The 19,952-nt window shown below is 40.7% G+C and overlaps 1 protein-coding gene across 1 annotated transcript in view; it reads left to right on the top strand.

The window, feature by feature from the left end:
* Window positions 1-19,952, top strand: part of PTPRS (protein tyrosine phosphatase receptor type S) — a 366,190-nt gene that overhangs the window by 123,589 nt on the left and 222,649 nt on the right. Inside the window, exon 6 of the mRNA XM_083179390.1 lies at window positions 18,894-19,004. Coding sequence (XP_083035516.1) covers window positions 18,894-19,004 — 111 coding nt within the window. The remainder of the gene's footprint in view (window positions 1-18,893; window positions 19,005-19,952) is intronic.

Consider the following 19,952-nt stretch of genomic DNA (forward strand, 5'->3'; position numbering starts at 1 on the left):
TGGAGCAGATGTATTAAGATGGCCATAACATTTTTAAAATAACGGGCCCCGCTTCTCCTGCTTAACGTGGAGAAGCGGGCACCCGTTATGGGCAAATGTATTAACACCCCCCAGCCGATAAGGAGAGCCGTTATGCCTAGTGTTAATGGCTCTCCTTATCGGCGGCCCCTGTCCATGCGCACTCACGCTTTCCCCCCGGTCGGCTCTATTGGACATGTGCGAGGTCGTGAGCCAGCAGTAGGGCTAGTGTTGTCCTTGCAGTGAGGGATAGGACAACGCTAGCCCTTAGCTGGGCAAAAGTGGTTGGGCCATTTAATGCCTGGGCGGCTTTTAATACATTGCCCGGGCCGCTAATCACTGGTGGGGGGATTGCATGGGGACACTGTCACTAGTTCACGTTAGGTGCGCTGGTAAATACATCTGCCCCACTATGCTGTACTGAAGTGGAGGCTGTATGCTCACATCCTGATTTAGATACAGGAATGATTAAGATACAGTAGGTGCCTCCTCTGTCAGTAGATTAGTAGAGTTATCTATCAGTGGTTTTACAGATGTGTCTCAATACATCTGTGCTGCAGTCATGCCAAACAGCCCTTCTAAGTACCCTAAATCCAGTGAGAGACTGTTAGCATCAGGTATATATTTTTTTTGTCTTTTCTTTTTTTGTTGTTGCTGAAAATGCATGTTAAGGCCCATACACAATAGGCAATTTTGAGCTCAAAGTAGCTCACCTTTCCCATTTTGAGCTCAAAATCTCCTAGTGTGTATTGGCGGGCGATGAGCTGGGAGCGTTGCCCTGTATTGTATGCGTGAACCACTTTCCATAGTCTTTTATGTGGAAAGTGGTTCACCCCCTGCGATAATATCTGGGCTGGATGAAAATCGCTTAATGTGTATGCACTGAGCGATTTATCGGCCAGCTATTTCCATCACATTGTTCATGGGCAAAAACGCCCAGTGTGTATGCAGCTTTAATTGCAACCCAATGTAGCTATGATGCACCATGGTGACTGTGCTGATTAATTTGATACAGTATGCAACACTTGTATATCTGTGTGTGACTGAGTGTCTAAATCTGCATACAAGGCCAATATTCAGTTACCTTAAATTAGAAACGTGCACAATCTAAAATTTTAAATGGTGAAAATCTAGGGGAATCGTAAATAGAGAAGGATCTCAATGTCAAGGAGCAGCAGCAAAGGCCAGTAAGGTATTAGCTTGCATAAAAATGCGCATAAAGGCGAAGAAAGCTTAATCATGCCCCTGTATTTGTATGACCTTATCTAATATACAGTGTACAGTTCTGGGCACAGTCAATAAAAAAGACATCTAGGAACTTGAAAAGGTTTAGAGAAGACTAAAAAAATAGATTAAGGGTTTTGAGTCCTTGGGGTGTGAGGAAAGACTAGCCAGGTTAGGTATGTTTACCTTAGGAAATAGGCATCTAAGAGGGGATATGATTAATCTACAGATGGAGCGCCTGTCAGCCAGCCTGCAGGATCGCCAGATGTCCTGAGCTGGCGCAGGCTGGCGGACAGGAGCTCTATCTGACGGGGACGCGCCGCACACATTCTCGTGTCAGCATGGCAACGGGGAGCAGCTTCCCTGCCGTATCTGCTTCAGGGGGCTGTGAGGGAGCTGCTGGAGACTGTCGGAGGGCGCCCGAGCATATTGTGCATGCGCGCCCTCTTCTGTCGGTGGGTGGTGGCTGGTGCATTGCGACGATTGGTGATTTTCTCCATTGAGAGCTGCTCCATCTGTGTATAATATATATATAAAAATGGCAGCACTTCTATAGAACCTCGCTGTTAATAGAGGAACAAGAGGGTAGGTAGGCTTCTAGACTGGTTATACTGAATATTACAAGTCTCCTGAACGTACCTCTGGGTACAAGTAGTTTAGAGGGAAATCCCCTAGCCAAAAGGATAAAAATAACTTGCGTAAACACTCATTATTCTGGCATTAGGAACAATTCCTTATATTTTTATGGCAGTATATGCCACACCTTGCTTTTAAGACCACCACCCACCATTCCTGATTGTGAGAGAATATTATCTCCTACACTATGGGCATTATTCTGGTCGATGCGTAAATTTCTGAATTCTTTCTGATGGCTTTTTTTAGCCGTCTGCGCTATGCGCATGTGCCACGCACGGTCTCCATACTTGTTCTCACTAATACCGTACAGAAATGTGCACCGCATTCACTCGGGAAATATGGGCGTAATATGGGCATCATTCGGAAGTACACAGGGACGTAGTTTCAAAGTGGGCTAAACTGGGTGTAAACATGGGCGTACACGAGGGAGTGCACTAATTCTGGTAGCCGTGCATTCGGACAGAACACCGACTGCAAACGAACCAACAGGCAGGAAATATGCGGTCTTCATAAGCAAGTTTCACTTTGTGGACACCACTCGGTCATGCGCTAGGCATTCGGATCTCCCAATTAGTACGCCCGCACCTGAACACTGTCAGCTGAACACAATACAATCCACTCCTCTACTCATTAGTCTTTAATTACACTCTTTTCATTGCTTCAATTGGAACCATTGCAGCATAAATGGACATTGTAGAATATTGCATTTGACGTGCAATTATTATATAATATGCATACATAAAACCGAGGTAAAGGGGTAACAATGAATGAATAGCACTTCACATGATGTAAGGGTTAATGTAAAGTGGTAGTAATGTGTTTAAGTATCTATTAGGATTTAATTGATTCCAATTACAAACAAACAATTTTTAATGAGGTAGCCTAATTGCATAAGTGTGTCATGTGACAGATTTATGAGTTCAGAGAATAGTCGTGAGTTTTGCGGAAATACACCGCATCGGTGCGTACGTGCCGCTTCACGTCCGTTCTGACGCTGTAAGACCATGCAGAATATGTGTGTGGCCACCGCACACGCACGGTTTGGATGTTGTCCGTAAACACACCCTCTTCTTAAATAGTGAGTCCGTCCGAAAGCGGAGGACCTGTAGGCGTTTCTTCTTACAATGTCTGCACAGCGTGGCGTGCGGTCCGCTCTGAAAGAATTCGGAAAGTTACGCACCAACCAGAATAACCTCCTATATCTGAATAGATTCCTAATAATCCTGATGCAGTCCATGTTTGGATGAAACGCTTAGTGTATTCTTCATGAATTGAAGTCAATCAGGTGTTGGATCAGAATCCTCAGAAAATCTTACAATTTTTATTAACTTGTTGAAAAATGGAATTAATTATTCTTTTACTTGTCTTTATTTAATTTATTATTCCATATATATATATATATATATATATATGTGTGTGTATGTGTAAAAAAATAAAATTATATATATATATATATATATATATATATATATATATATATATATATATATATATAGCCAATTTAGTGATCTATCAGGTGATCTGTTTACCATGAGGACTGTACACAGCAAAGGAAAAGTTTCTTTACAGTAAGGATAGTAATGATATGGCATACTTTGCCAGAGAAGGTTGTAATGGCAGACTCCATTGATACATCTAAAAAGGGTTGGATACATTTTTATCAGAAACAAATGTAGTGTTTTAACCATTAATCATAATGTAGTGGATCAGTATTATATTGAACAGTCATTTTGGATCGATGGGGATTCTAGTTCATAATAGATAGGTACTAACTTCATCTGGGTCATTACACTGCAGGAGATCATATTTAGGTTGAACTTGATGGACTAAAGTCTTTCTTCAACCTCAACTGCTAAGTTGTTATGTTACCTCCGTTCAGTGATCAGGGGAAATTGTATTGCTGGAGGCTATTCTGTTAGCCCCAATAAGCCATTGCTTGCTGCGGTTTATCTTGGTTTTTGTTTTGAACACAGCAATATACCCAAAAATTACCCTGTTTGTGTTTGAAAGAGGGGCTTTTTTGCCATTTAAATCAAATATGCTGAAGTAAAAAGAAAGTCGAACATATCATTTTTTGATGTAATTGAATAACAGCCTTAGTCACACATAGATTAAGTGCTACTACCTACCTGTATGGTGTGCAGGATTCTAAACCCCATTTCCACTGCTAATTGCATGGAGCCATGTTTTACCACAAATGTAAGTCTAATTAGAGGAGCTTCTCCAAAAATGTAGATTTGTGCAGATACTGTATGTCCTGCTTTGGTGTTACTGCATAAAGCAGCATACTCTAGTGGGATTACATGCTGGCTCCCATTCACTTCAATGGGGCTGTGGGTGCATTCACATATGACTATCATTACAGTGAATGCCTCAAGTTGGAACACCCACAGCTTTATAATGTCTAGTTTATTTAACTAGTCATTATAGTAGGAGTTGTTGATTTGCGTCAGGACCTCTTGAGCTAGCTGTATGTGCGGAGTGTGACTGGAGTTGAAGTCAGAAGGACAGATGTTTAGACCAGATGCAGACTATTAGGATAGCCCTTGCCTATAGCAGGTTATCAAGATTTGCCTATATCTGAAGGATACAAATTGGGTGTGGTATAGCGGGCCATCAGTTGAGATACTGTCATTGGAATCCCGACTGCCGGTACTCCCACAGGGGGGCGAGCACTCTCAAGTTTATCGTCAGTCCGGTGACATAATTCGAACTGGACAGACGACAGGAGCTGGTAATCCAGTCACGGTGATGGAGGTGCTTTATAGGTAAGTTCTTGTGTCTATTATTGTTAAGCCTGATGACAGTCAATAAATTTGAAACGTCGTAAAGTGACCTACCTCTTCATTTGTCCATGAGGACTTTTTTACCTGTCCTGAGAGTGCTGCCCGGATTCATCTTTTGTCACCTGTGGTTATCCACGTGGGAAGGCACCCAGGCATTTACCAGAGGACTGAGGGAGTGCTGGTTTCCTGTTATATGTTTTTTTTTATTATATATATATATATATATATATATATATACACACGAGGGTGAGTCAAAAGTTATCCACACTCTGGTTGGCTGTAGAATTTATTGTAATCAACTTTCAGAAAAAATGTTTTAGGCTGGGCTGCGGGCCACAAATACACCTAAGTCTGACAAGGATTTTTGCATAGTCATGGCTGATTTGCAATTATTTGCAATATAAACCACTGTCACTTGTCTTTCCAACAGTTTACATGCACGCACAATATTCTTATCGGTTGTTGATGCATGTTCAGCACCTTCTTCATGGCTGACACTTGTGCAACCTTCTTTGAACTTCTATATCCATTCATTCACACTTCTCCATATTATGCACAGAGTCTTTCATAAGTATAAGCACCAGACACAGCCTCAGACCACAAAAAAAAAAAATAATCACTGTATGCTGGTCTTCTTTTATGTAAATTACAAGTGGAGCAGCTATTTTTTTTTTTATACTGCATTCATAAATTATCTGATGTAACAAGTTTAATCCTGCACAGCAGTGACTGGGGATACAATTGACTAGTATGGAAAGTGTTGATAAGCCAGCAGAAGTTTTAATATAACTGGCGTGCAAATAATTTTTGACTCACTCTTGTAAATTTTATTTTCCATTGAAAAAGGTTTTTACACCTTTAAAAAGAAGCAGCAGATTTTATGTTGATTTTATGCATTGCATACTAGATTAAGTGCTAAAAAAAATTCTAATTTTTGTATTTATCAGGGATTTGGTTTTGTCCACCTAAATCAAGTGAAATTCACCTGCCTCAGGTAGGCAAAATTAAATCCCTGAAACTGAGCTTCATCTTAATTGTAAGAAGCACTGAACGTATGTATATTTTTAGCAATGGTATTTCTATTTTCCATCTTAACCTATGTTAGCTTTCTATTCTCCCTACCTAATGGCAGATTTTACACCAATTGTGGATGCGAAATATCTACTCTACTTTTTTTATTTCTTCTAACAACCACAAAATCTGTTTTGACCTTTAACCTCTAAATGCTCATTCTAAAACCCTCTTTTTCCTCCTCCGTAGTAATTCTATTTTTATTTTTTTGCTGGGTTTTCCCCCTTTCAGTCTAATCTCCCTGCTTTATTAACAGTAGCTCTTTCCGATTATCTTAATACAGCTAACACGTAGTGAGATACTGTATTATAAGTAGCTAAACATTAGTGCAATATAATATAACCACACAAAATTCCCCTTGCTATATTTCATTTACCTCTTATTTCTGCAAATGGCATTGCTGTAGTATCATTGTGATGAAAATATCACTTAATTAAAATTTACAGAAGTTTAGTTTTTTATTTAATGGCAGAACTGCACTTTCATGTACTTTCTGCACTTACATATACTTTGGAAATGTTTTTCTTTTCTTTTTTTTTAATTGATGAAAACCATATCAGTATATGGGTTGTACCAATGAACCATAAGAGCAGTTTTCCATGAAATAATCTAGACCCTACATATTTGTGGAACTTTTCATTAGTGGTAGAAATAATACATTTTTCTTTTAGAGAAGAAAATATTTCACATATAAGGGGCACCATCATCAAAATAGTGTATAATTACTATTTAACCATTTATTTTAGAAATTATTTTGTGTAGATAAAATATAACCATTTTATTCTTGATACTTTATGTGTTATTCCTGTAGTTTCTCAGCAGTTTCAATAAGGTGTTTATTTTTACAGCAAATACTAATTAGACATACTGTACACGTCGTTCTTTGTTCATGATGGTGTCCCTTGTCAAAGCTATACACTACTTTGTTCATTAATGCTAATCTACATTATAATTCAACCATAACTTAATTTCCTTGCGAAAATGTATTTTCTCTTGTTATCTTTTTCATGCATAGAGCCAGATGCACTAAGCTTCAAAAGTGCTAAAATGAGATGTCACATACTGTGTTTGAAAAATATCAGTTTGGTTGGTTGTTTATCACTCTCCATTGTATCACTTTTGAAGCTTAGTGCATCTGGCCCATAGTTATTACCTTTTGGTTAATATCTCAAATCCAAATTTCCAGTTTGCAGTCATTTTGCTTATATCAGTCCCTCAGTATCACAAGCATGACATTTAGCTTCCAGCAAAGAATCTCATACATAGTGCACTAACTGTCCTGGGAAATTGGCATCTGTAAAGAAATGGAGTATATCTAAATACAAACTCTAAAAGATCTCTAGAGTTGTCAGATCATGTCTGCTGTTTATAAGTGTGTCATTGATTTGTTTATGTAACCATATCTGATTATAGTCAGGGCAGCCACCATCAGGGGGGTCTGCAGGGACTCCAGTCCCAGGCACAAACAGGAAGGGGGCACAGGACTGGCGTCTATCAAGTATAATGTGTCAAAAACTAAACTTCACATTTCCCTTGAACCAATGTAGAGGTTGAGTAGTGTGGCCAGTGCTGCGTATATAGGAGGTCTCACCAAGGGTTCAAGAAGGAAAAAGGGGGCCCTGCCTGATTGGTCAGTCCCGGGCTCCACATTTTCAGATGGCAGTCCTGATTATGGTGTTATAAAGATATGGACCAACATTTTTTATTTCTATTTATTTATTGGCTTATACAGTAATACAATATATATTCTGGTCAACATATTAGTTTAACAGTGTTTCTAAATGCATTGGTAATGTCTGATGATACAGGAGAGTACTGGACTAATTACCGATGGTCGGTCTGGAACCGATGGTACAAGAGAATATCGGAATGGTCACTGATGGTCGGTCTGGATCCAATGGTACAGGCTGGTTTGCACTGAGGTTTGCTGGACTGAGCACAGAGGATTGCAGATGGAAGCTAGAGATGGTATAGCAGGAGTCATTATGGCAACAGGAAAATAACGAGGAACAAGCAGCAGCAGAATCCGGTTAACTGGTAACACTGGAAAAAGCCTGGAGCTATGTGAGCAATCTCAGGTGATCAAACTCAAGAAGTAGACAATTGTTCAAGGCACTGGAGGACTCCCCCTGAGTGATTAATGATGGGCTGCTGGCTGCAGCAGCAGCAATTCGAGCAGAACCAGGAAGAGAGTTTACCTGGTTAAATCTGTGATATGTGATCACACCTGAGCTCACTGGGGTTGCTGGATAGGTGATATGGCTGCTCCCATGTCCATGACTGTTTGTAAACAATACCAAGTGACATGTAACCATGTGAGGAACATACACAGGGACATCATGCCAACCACCGCCAGCAGTCACTCTGCAATGCAGAGTGCACCAGAGGGCAGGTAAGTGATGCACACAGGCAGTGCGCTTACCCTTATTACCGCGATTCCTGACACCAGCCTTGAGTCTCTAGGACACCTAGGTGTTAGTAGAGATCTATATAAAATAATCTTTTTATTTAGACACTGAAGTACACTGATAGCAGTTCCGCAAGCTTTTCACTTATGTCACCTAACTACTAAATATGCATATTGACATATCATTTCCTTATACGCAATATTCTGCTGATGAGTATATCCATTGACGGGTCTGGAGAACACCAAAGGGATTTAATATGAAAAGGAAAGATACCAGAATATTTACCATTATTAGCACTGAAGGCGCAAGGGTTCTGCCCTTGATGAACATTCCTATTGGCTCTGCTGGAAATTTAGCAACCTGAGAACCTTTTGAAGCCACTTTTATTATAATGGAGTGTACTATGATGTAATTTTTTTTTTTAGTGGTAAATTATTGACACTAAAAATTATAAGGTTGTAGCGCTTTTTGCACCTTGCGCGCGTGCGCACACACACACACACATATATTACATATAATAGGGTCACACTGTTACATCGGTTAATTTGTGATTGTGTTTTTTGTGGTCTAATGTGTGACTGGTGCCGTTATTTGTTGCAAAATTGTATGTATGAACTGATAAGGATATTTGAACAAGGTCATACAAATGTAAACCATGAAGGAGCCTGAAGCACATCCATAACTCATGAGAACTTTGAGCGTGCATGTATAGTCCTGATCTTGCCCCATCAGACTCTCACCTGTTTGGTTCCCCTGAAAAAACTTTAGGAAGGTGAAAATAACTCATCTGATTAAGAGGTGAAAACAGCAAGCATTAACTGCTCAGCCTTAAACAATTGTTAAGAGGGAATATGAAAGCTTGTTGACAAATGGACAATTTTTACTTTTCTGAAAGAAGATTAAAACAAATTCTGCAGCCGGAGTATGGATCATTTTTTTTTATATTTTTGTGAGGGTTTTGTTTCAGAAGAGGTAGTTCTTACCATACTGCTTACATAGAAACCTTCAACTTATTTCAGGATATAACCCATAAAACATAATTTGAAGAAGTAGGGAGCACCATGGACAATACCAATTGAAAATGCTCCTAGGAACATTTTATGTATGTATATATTTATGTGTATATGTATGTATATAAAAATTAGAGATATGCAGATCTGGATTTACCCGGATCTCAAAATGGGATCTTATTGGTTATCTGGTTGTCACATGTTTTGTAGCCAAAACATGTGACAGCTGATAGCCAGTAAGATCCTGTTTTGAGACACGGGTAAGTCCAGATCTGCACATCTCTAATTATATATATATATATATATATAGGTAGAGGCAATGGTATATGATATTGCCCTTTAGTCCTTAAGACCAGCAAAAGTTCCACCTGTCAGTCCTTCAGGGGTTAACACGCACACAGACCACTTGTTAGTCGCAGCACCCTTCTTATAGAACAACTCCAGGATCCACGGAGTGAGAATCTGTACAAACAACAAGTTAAGAAGAGGCGCTTCGTAGTGCATTAAAAGATTATTTTAATTGGATAAAACATAACTCTGGGGTACAGATGAAATAGACTCATACCATAAGTTAAAACACTGTGGGCTGGTTACCACAAGGCATATAAAAATACCACGGCAATACAGCTGACATCCAGGGCATCCGTCCTGCAGCAGGTCTAGAGAGCGTCCACAAGCTGGAGTGCAATGCAGCGTACACAGATGCCGGAGTCGGGAGAGCAGCCTGGAGTCAGACAAGGAGAGCGCGTCCTGGTCGACACTTACGAACCAGTCGACCAGGCAGGGTCGTGAAAATGAAGTGCTGTTTATAACCCAATATAATAACAAAGAAAAAGAGATCAGAAAAATCTTTAGAAAACACTGGAACGTATTAAAATTAGATCCAGTTTTGGGTACCCATCTTGCGGATGCTCCACGTACAGTATATAGGAGAGCCCAGACAGTTAAGTCCATGGTTTCTAAAAGCCTCTTCTTAACTTGTTGTTCGTACATACATACATACATACATACATACATTATATATATATATATATATATATATATATATATATATATATATATATATATATATATATATAATCAGTTGTGCTCATAAGTTTACATACCCTAGCAGAATTTGTGATTTTCTGGCCATTTGGCAGAGAATATGAATGATAACTCACAAACTTTTCTTTCACTCGTGGTTAGTGGTTGGGTGAAGCCATTATTGTCAAACAACTGTGTTTTCTCTTTTTAAATCATAATGACAACAGAAACTACTCAAATAACCCTGATAAAAAGTTTACATACCCTGGAGGTTTTGGTCTGATAACATGCACACAAATAGACACAAACGGCTTTGAATGGCTTCTAAAGGTAACAATCCTCACCTGTGATCTGTTTGCTTGTAATCAGTGTGTGTGTATAAAAGGTCAGTGAGTTTCTGGTCTCCTGAAAAACCCTTGCATCTTTCATCCAGTGCTGCACTGACGTGTCAGAATTCTGAGTCATCTGGAAAGCAAAAGAATTGCTGCAGGAAAAGGTAATTGAACTGTTTAAAACAGGAAAGGGATATAAAAAGATATCCAAGCAATTCAGAATGCCAATCATCAGTGTTCAAACTCTAATTAAGGAAATTAGTGGAAAATTAGGGATTCTGTGGTAACCAAATCACGTTCAGGTAGACCAACAAAAATTTCAGGCACAACTGCCAGGAAAATTGTTCTGGATGCAAAGAAAAATCCACAAATAACTTCAGCTGAAATACAGGACTCTCTGAAAAAAAGTGGTGGGGTTGTTTCAAGATGCACAATAAGGAGGCATTTAAAGAAAAATGGGCTGCATGGTCGAGTCGCCAGAAGAAAGTCATCACTATGCAAATGCCACAAAGCATTCCACTTACAATACTCCAAACAGCACAAAGACAAGACTCAATATTTCTGGAATAAAGTCATTTGGAGTGATGAGACCAAAATTTAACTTTTTGGCCACAAACATAAACATTACATTTGGAGAGGAGTCAACAAGGCCTATGATGAAAGGTACACCATTCCTACTGTGAAACACAGAGGTGGATGATGTTTTGGGTATGTGTGAGCTACAAAGGCACTGGAAACTTGGTCAAAATTGATGGCAAGATGAATGCAGCATGTTATCAGAAAATACAGGAGGAAAATTTGCACTCATCAGCCCGGAAGCTGCTCATGGGACATACTTGGATGTTCCAACATGACAGTGATCCAAAACACAAGGCCAAGTCAACCTGTCATTGGTTACAGCAGAATAAAGTGAAGGTTCTGGAGTGGTCATCTCAGTCTCCTGACTTCAATGTCATTGAGCCACTCAGAGGAGATCTGAAACGTGCAGTTAATGCAATAATTTACAGGAACTGGAGGCTTTTTGCCAAAAAGAATGGGCAGCTTTACCATCTGAGTAAATAAAGAGCCTCATCCACAACTACCACAAACGACTTCAAGCTTTCATTGATGTTAAAGGTGGCAATACAAGGTATTATTAACTGGGGTAAGTAAACTTTTGATCAGGGTCATTTGGGTAGTTTCTGTTGTCATTATGATTTAAAAAGAGGGTACTTGTGTATTATCACGGCTCCCACGATTTCCATCTTATGGCATCTTATACAATTTAAAATTGTATACCATTGTATATGGCATACAATGGCATACGATGAGATGAGATTTTTAATTGTATAAGCACCCTAATGGGTGCTTACAATGTTAAATGCACCCCCACGCCACCACCACTATCAACGCCAACCCGAAGCATGGCGAGCGCCGGCGGTACGCGTCCTCCGACCTTTTCATACCCCCACTATCCATGTCAGCGTGGAGTTGATTTTATATAGTGTGGCGAGCGCAGCGAGCCACCGAGTCCGAAGCGTGGCGAGCGCAGCGTGCCCCGCGAGGGGCCTCGTTTTACTTTACATGTATTACGCGTCCCCTCGCGGGGCGCGCTGCGCTCGCCACGCTTCGGGCTCGGTGGCTCGCTGCGCTCGCCACACTATATATAAAATCAACTTCATGCCGACATGGATAGTGAAGGTATGAAAAGGTCGGAGGACGCGTACCGCCGCCCCTCGCGGGCTCGCTGCGCTCGCCACGCTTCGGGTTGGCGTTGATAGTGGGGGTGGCGTGGGGGTGCATTTAACATTGTAAGCACCCATTAGGGTGCTTATACAATTAAAAATCTTATAGGGGGGCCAATTAACATTGAAAGCACCCATTAGTGTGCTTATACAATTTAAAATCTCATCTCATCATATGCCATATACAATGGTATACAATTTTAAATTGTATAAGATTGGGTCCCATTGCAGCACATCTCATCTCATTGCATACCATCTTAAGCCTTATGGTATGCAATGAGATGGGATGAGATGGGAGCCGTGATAATACACAATTAGAGTATTCTTTGAGCACCTTGTGCAGTTCCACCAAGGAAACCTCAGGTTGTAAAAGACACAGGAGAACATCGTCGGCGAACAGACTTATTTTATGGGACATATTCCCCCTATTGCAGGGACTTTTTTTTCCGCATGGGGCTCAATTGTCAGAGCAAAAACCAGGGGGGACAAGGGACAACCCTGTCTAGTGCCATTCGTTATGTTTAACCCTGATGATACACAGCCATTCACAAACACCTTCGCAGATGGAGCTGAGTAGATAGAATCCATAAATCTGCCACTAAAGCCAAACTGAAGCAGCACAGATCTAAGGTATCCCCAGTGCAGCCTATCAAATGCCTTTTCGGCATCGAGAGATAGAATTAGCAGGGGAGCCTTCTTAAAGGCACAGCTTTCTACAATGTTGAATACTCTACGAGTGTTGTCCGGGGCCTGCCTGCCCGGCACAAATCCAACTTGGTCTGCTGAAATGAGTGAGGGCAGAAGGGGGGCCAAGCGGTTAGATATCAATTTAGCATATAGTTTAAGGTCATTGTTTAGCAGGGCTATAGGGCGGAAGTTTTGAACCACCGTAGGAGGTTTACCGGGTTTAGGGATTGTAACTATATGCACCTCAAGCATCTCCTTTGGAAAGCTACCAGTATCCAAGGCTTCGTTAAAAACCTTTAGGAGTTTTGGAGCTAGGATCGTCCTGAAGCGTTTATAGAAATTGGAGGTATACCCATCTGGGCCAGGGGCCTTATCCCTGGGCATAGAATCAATGGCTGCCTCTACCTCTGCTATAGACCACTGAGAGCAAAATGACAGGCAGGTCCCAGAGTCCAGCCACGGGAGAGATATGCTGGCCAAAAAATTATCAGGGGAGAGGTTGGGGGGTTTCAACATCCGTACTAAGATTATATAATTGAGAGTAAATCCCATTTTACCAATAGGGGAGAATGGTCTGACCATGTCATAGGTAGTATGCAGACTTTGAGAATAGAAGCTAATGTCCACTTGTCGGTTAGCACCAGGTCTATTCGGGAGTATGATTGATGCGGATGGGAAAAAAAAAGAAAAATCTAGTGCGGATGGGTTCTCAGCACGCCAGGCATCGTATAGCTCATATTCACTTAGGAGGTGGTGAAAACTGGGGGACTGGTTCGGGAGAGGAGCAGAGCTCCGCCCTGTGGGTCTAGATCTATCCATGAGAGGGTCAAGGACCATATAAAAATCCCACAAGATCATAAGAGTCCCCTTTGCGTGTTTCTTAATCAGCACACACAATTTCCTACAGAATGGCATTTGTTTAGTGTTAGGGGCATAGCATAGCTCTCAAGCTTACCCACCAATATGAGATATCTACCCTCCGGATCTACATGTTGGGAATCCACAGAAAAAGAGCAATGGGCAGAGACCAATATTGCCACACCCGCTTTTTTGAGTGAGCCATTAGCCACATAGCATTGGGAAAATCTATTGTCAAAAAAGGAGGTGCAGATTTCAGAAAATGAATTTCCTGTACTGCAACTATGTCGGCCTTTAATTTATGAAACAATGTTAGTGCCAGTTTCCGCTTTTGAGGTGAATTTATCTCCTTAACGTTCAAGGAGACAATATTTACCATCACTCACTATACATAATAGATGGGCTGACCCTGAGCACCGGGGGGGGGGGGGGGACACAGAGACAAGAGACAATAAGGATAACAACACAGAAACATATATGAAGCGACTCTAAGTAGAGCCAAAGTGAGACGCCAGAAGTAAAGCGCCTCACTCAACATTCCTAAAGGGGGGGGGGTAGCAGCACCCCACCCCGCAACTAGAATATAACAGTGTGATTCAAGCAATAAAATACCTATCACTAATTATTAATACCAAAGTTAACTAGCAGGTAGAGACAAAATCCTGGATAACCGGTATCTTAAGGCAGTTTATAAGAGTATATTACTTAACTAATAATAATCATAACCCAGCAACGGGGCAAGGAGCTTAGTGGTAATTATGCAATCTAATAACCTCTGAAAACCTGATCATTCCTTCATCGACCAGTCCTGCTGAAGTCGACGGTCAGGAGAAGACGCAGAAAGGGCTTCGGATAAGTTCCATTTGGTCAGGCGCTTCATGCCCTCCTCAACATCAGAGATTACGATAGTGGAACCCTCACGAGATATAAGCAATCTGGTGGGGAACCCCCACCTATATAGGATATTAGCTTTCCGAAGTGCATTTTTTATGGGCTGAAAGGAACGTCTTTTGGATAGTGTCGCTCGAGACAAGTCCCCAAATAGCTGAAGAGAACCTAAAGCTATTGCAGTGTCAGATGTAGGTCTAGCAGCTTTCAGAAAAGCTTCTTTTATGTGGAAGAAGTGGACATGCATTAGCACATCCCTTGGCACCCCATCTAGAGCACCCCTGGGTTTGGGCAATCGATGGATCCGGTCGAACAGAAGGTCACCCGTAGTAGCCAACAGCAAAAGCTTCCTAAAGACGTCTAATGTAAAGTCATGAAGGCTACTATTAGAGACATTTTTGGGCACTCCTCTCAGTTTAAGATTGTTTCTGCGTGATCTGTCCTCCAGATCCGTTACTTTATCCCGTAGCGCAGCCACTTCTTCCTCTAGGGCGGCATATGAGTCTATCAGTTCGTTATGTGAGCCCACTACCTCACCCATCTTGGTCTCCAAGGTGTTTGTTCGATCTCCCAGCTCATCTATTGAGCGCTGACAAGCCTGAAATGAGGTACGCGATTGCGTTGTCATATCCTCTTTGAACTGAGTGAAGAGGAGCTTTAATGTACCGACTGTTAATGCCAGATTGTTCTCTTCAGGCCTTATTTCTGGAGATTCAAGTTGGGGAGGCAGTGCAGGCAAGGGGGAGCCCGCAGAAGGAAAGGGTTCAGACCCCGTTGTAGATGTAGATTCACGGGGCTTCTGATTATCGGTATGGCGTTGCGATGGTTTAAAAAAGACTGACTTGGATACTTTGTTCCACTTCGTAGGCATGGCGAAGAAGAAGCAAAATACAGGGGAGCCACTAGTAAATAAAGCAAATGACTAGAGATATGTCCCGTGAGGGCTCAGTTTGTTGTATCAAGGAAAAGGGTCCATTAATAAAAATTAAAAGGAAGCTCCAAGGCTGTAACAAGGGCTCAGCTTAGGTCATAAGTTGTAGGGTGGTGATAGTTAGAGGTCCATTAGGGCAAGAGGCTACATAATGACAGTGGGAATGGCAAGACTCCCAGGAGGGCAGTATTGACTGGGCACCAACACCGAATATGTGTAGGTATATCCGGGCACAGGTGCACTGCTATTATGATGGGGGATGCAGAGTCAGCAGGCAGCCCTCCGCTTCAGCTTGTCAGTTGGGGGGAGCTTTCCCACATATAAAAGATAACAGGGAGTGTTCCTGTATATTCACCCAGCCGCCAGTCCCCTGAGGACTGCTAGTGGCAGAGAGTGGTCTCAGCTGGAGCTAAATGCGCTGCATTCCCTGGTTGGATCAGGCAGGTCTGTCTGCACTATTAAATTGGACTGCTGCACATCTGTGCCTACAGAGCACCCAGTACCTGCGGATAGGAGGCAAAGGGGAATCTGCGGTCTGAATATAGGGTGGCTGATAGAGGGTGGGTTAATAGGTACCCACAGTCCCAATAGGACCAGATAGCAGCAGGGTTGGTTATCTTTGTGTGCTTGACGCAGCTTTGGGTTAATACCCAGACCTAAAATGGCGGTGGTTGCAGAGCAGTAATGGCGGCCTCCCTTCACATCAGATGGGTCAGGGGAGAGCAGGCCGCTTATGTGTCCCCCACTGGGTACTCAGTGTACGCCGCTGGTGTCTCACCTGGGCGCGTCTGGCGCAGGCCACGCCACGTGACTCCACGCTTCCGTCCAAGACCCGGCAAATCCAGTCCTGTGCCGCACGGCGGGCGATGGGGATGCCTCTCACGGCTCCCTGCTTGCTGTAGGGTACAACGGCAGTGGGGGATTCACTCCGGTTCCCCTCCGCAGCAGCTGGCTCTCCGGGCAATTCCTCCGTATCCCGCGGCGTCCCTATCAATCCCGCAGCCCCGGCTCCCGCAGCCCCGGCTCCCACACCTCGACCAGGCTGCAACCCGCAGCAGTGCTGAAAAGCACTCTCCAGCTACGCAGCAAAGGTCTGTGGCGTTCGGGGCACAAGGGGGGAAGGATGGGACAAGGTTGGAGTGTGGGGAAGGGGTAGAAGGTGATAAAGGAGGGTAGTTAGGGTAAATGGGACAGGAGCCACTTGACACGTCCTCCCTCCAGAATGTACTTTTTATGTGTGTTAAAAAACAATTTGGGTTAAAAACCTACTGGGAACAAATGTAACTGGCACTACTGGGGACATGATATGTAACTGGCACTAAATATGTGCAAGATGATTGCTTGGCATTCAAATTCAGTCAGTGTCTGAGATTGTACACAAACTTTGTTTCATGTTTTAAATCCTTGTTTCATGCACACATAAATATATATATTTGTATGTGTTTCATGTGTTTATACAATATAAATGAAACATACCTTATTCAAATATAATAATATTCCAAAATACAGATTAATCCGTTATCCAAAATGCTTCTGTTCCCGAGCATTTTGGATAAGGGATACTCAACCTTTATATTAATCACAACATTTAAACTAAGAGTTTATACAGTACTTTAAATTATACCATTCATAATCAATGACTGCTACTGGAAATTCTGGAAATTGAAGCTATTACTATTCTTTAAAAAACATTAGCAAGAGAAACACACACTTATTTCAAGCTTTTCAAGCTTAAAGCGCACCAGAAGAAGCCATTTTGTGGACAGTATGAAGTTTCCTCAGAATGCAGTTTATTTATTCGCTAGAAAGAAATCACAGTACTGATGCCCTGACTTTGTTCCTCATTGTTCCATAGTTCTTTCTAACCGTTATCTGCATTGTTGCGGATATAACAAAATGGCTTTCTTCACTCTGTTCTAGAGTAGAGTGCACTTTATATTATTTTAGCTTGCATACTTTATAAAGAATTAAATTAGTCTGAAATTGCGTTTAAGTGGCTAGAAGAAATTCCTCCTATGGGACCCTTTCTTGGCTGTGTGCCTGGTAATCTAATATAATTCCTCACCACTGTCACTTTTTTTCTTTGCTTTCATTACAGAAAATACACCAATTCGAGGTAAGGCATTTCATAACCTTCCAAACGACAACACTATTTCCCTTCAGTTATTGGACTCTTTTCTCCTTGTGAAACCCACAGCAACACATTAGCTAGGTTCCTGTGTCCTCTGTGTGTTTCTTTTTTACTAGGTTTTGGATGTGTGTTTTTTTTTTACATAATTCAGTTACAGTATGACTATCGAGGATTAAATATTGATTGTAATATATAACCCAAATTGGTAAGTATTGTTTTTCTAAAGGTATCCATTCATTGCACAACCTAAAAAACGAAATCTCTGTCCCGTCTAGCCACACTTATATGGCTGCATTGTATGCTTTTTCCCGTTGAATAATCGATCCCCATTTTTCGTCACTGGGGCCTGCACATACAGGAGAGGCATTCTTGTGATTGGGTTCTCCAATATATCTTTTAACTTTCATATTGTATCCTATTATAATTATCAGGTAATGCAGTTGCCTTGGTATTCTATGTGGCAAAATTATGACACTTGATATATGTACCTTTTGGGGCAAACATAACTAAGACATTGAATCTTTAGCAACAACTAAAATACCAATAAGTTAGGCACCTTATCACATGACATTTGCATTGTTAATATAAACCATTCTTTGCTTGACATCAAGTGAGGTTACAAGTTAACTTCTATATTGCTGCAGGTTATGCTAATCGAAATAAAGTGTGATTAAGAAAATGTTAATTAATAATAATAGGTACAAAAACTGAGCTTAGTGTGGAACTATTGCCCAGACCCATGGAAACCATTTCATAGATTAGTTAAATAATCACTGTTATCTTTCTGATACTTTCTTTTGATACCACTATTTAATAACGTATTTGGGTACACTGCTTTTACAAATTTACAAATCAATGACTATGCTTTCAGTGATGCTTTTTTGTGCTATAATAACTCTAGACATTATTTACTAGTATGCTTTAAATTAAGCAAGTTTTCAGAAGATGAAATCTAAAGATGGTATGACAGGATTATTTTTAAAATTGTTTAAATTGTCTATTATTTTTATGACTAGGTTCATCCGTTCCTTTGGCTGCCGAGTATTTTTTTTTGTGAGTGTGTTATATCTAGCCTTTGGATGTAACACAATCTTACCCCTATGTAAAGACATCAAAATAAGTTTTCTGAATATGTCTGCTGTTGTTTTCTACTCTCTTTGCAGGTGCCTTACAAATTGAAAACAGCGAAGAGACTGATCAGGGAAAGTACGAGTGTGTGGCAACCAACAGTGCCGGAGTTCGCTACTCTTCACCCGCTAATCTTTACGTGAGAGGTAGGGAGCAGCAGAGCTCTGCACGCTGGTAATGTGAACAGTTTGCAGGCTGTACCTGCTGTCTGGTCCCAATATTAGTGCTAATATTGGCTTTAACTTATGGAACGGTTTGTTTTAATGGTTTGTTAAAGATAAGTATCCATTATAGTACACATGCCACTAAATCGGGTAGTTGATGATTAGGTTAATTATTTTTATTAAGCAATCTGCAAATAAGTAAAACACAGCTTAGAGTTCACATTAGGCCATATAATGCTAAAATAAGTATTTAGTAGGTATGTTAGTACTGTTTCAAGTGGAACATTGAAATTACTTTGTGAATACAGAGCATTAAATAAAAATAAGAAATACCTTTCAACTAAATCAGTTTTCTGTAGTGGGATGCATATCAAGAAACATAGCACTATACTGTAACAGGAAGATCTTGTTATAAGAGAGTTGTATTCCTTAGCAAGTGAGTTATGTTAAAAAAACATATTTTTAAATGATATGAAAGAATCATTTAGTTAAATGTTTTAAGCTCACAATACACAAATAGATCTCAAACCTAAAGGCAATTTAAAAAAAAAGTGATAACATTGCTATTAACATAATGTGTATTTTAAAAAAAACGTGGTAGGTATGAATATTATAATATATGATTTTAAATGTGTTTTAAGTGTTGGTTTTATTTTATTATAGGTCATTGGTTGTTTTGTAGTGCAGAATATATTATTCTATTTACAGCATCTGTAACTGGCAAATGTATTTATTAATTGGGCTGTAACCCTGTCATCTTGCATATATTAAATTATTGCCAAATAATCCAATTTTGTAGAACGCATTCTGCTATTACCCTAATCTGCAGAAAATAATTAGACGACATTACATTATGTAATTGTAATGACAGAGTTAGTCCTAAGTAAAAATAATAGTTTTTTCGCCAACAGTGTACTACTGATCATAATG

The sequence above is a fragment of the Crinia signifera genome, chromosome 1 (genome assembly GCF_055691185.1).
Source record: "Crinia signifera chromosome 1, ASM5569118v1, whole genome shotgun sequence".
NCBI classification, from domain to species: domain Eukaryota; kingdom Metazoa; phylum Chordata; class Amphibia; order Anura; family Myobatrachidae; genus Crinia; species Crinia signifera.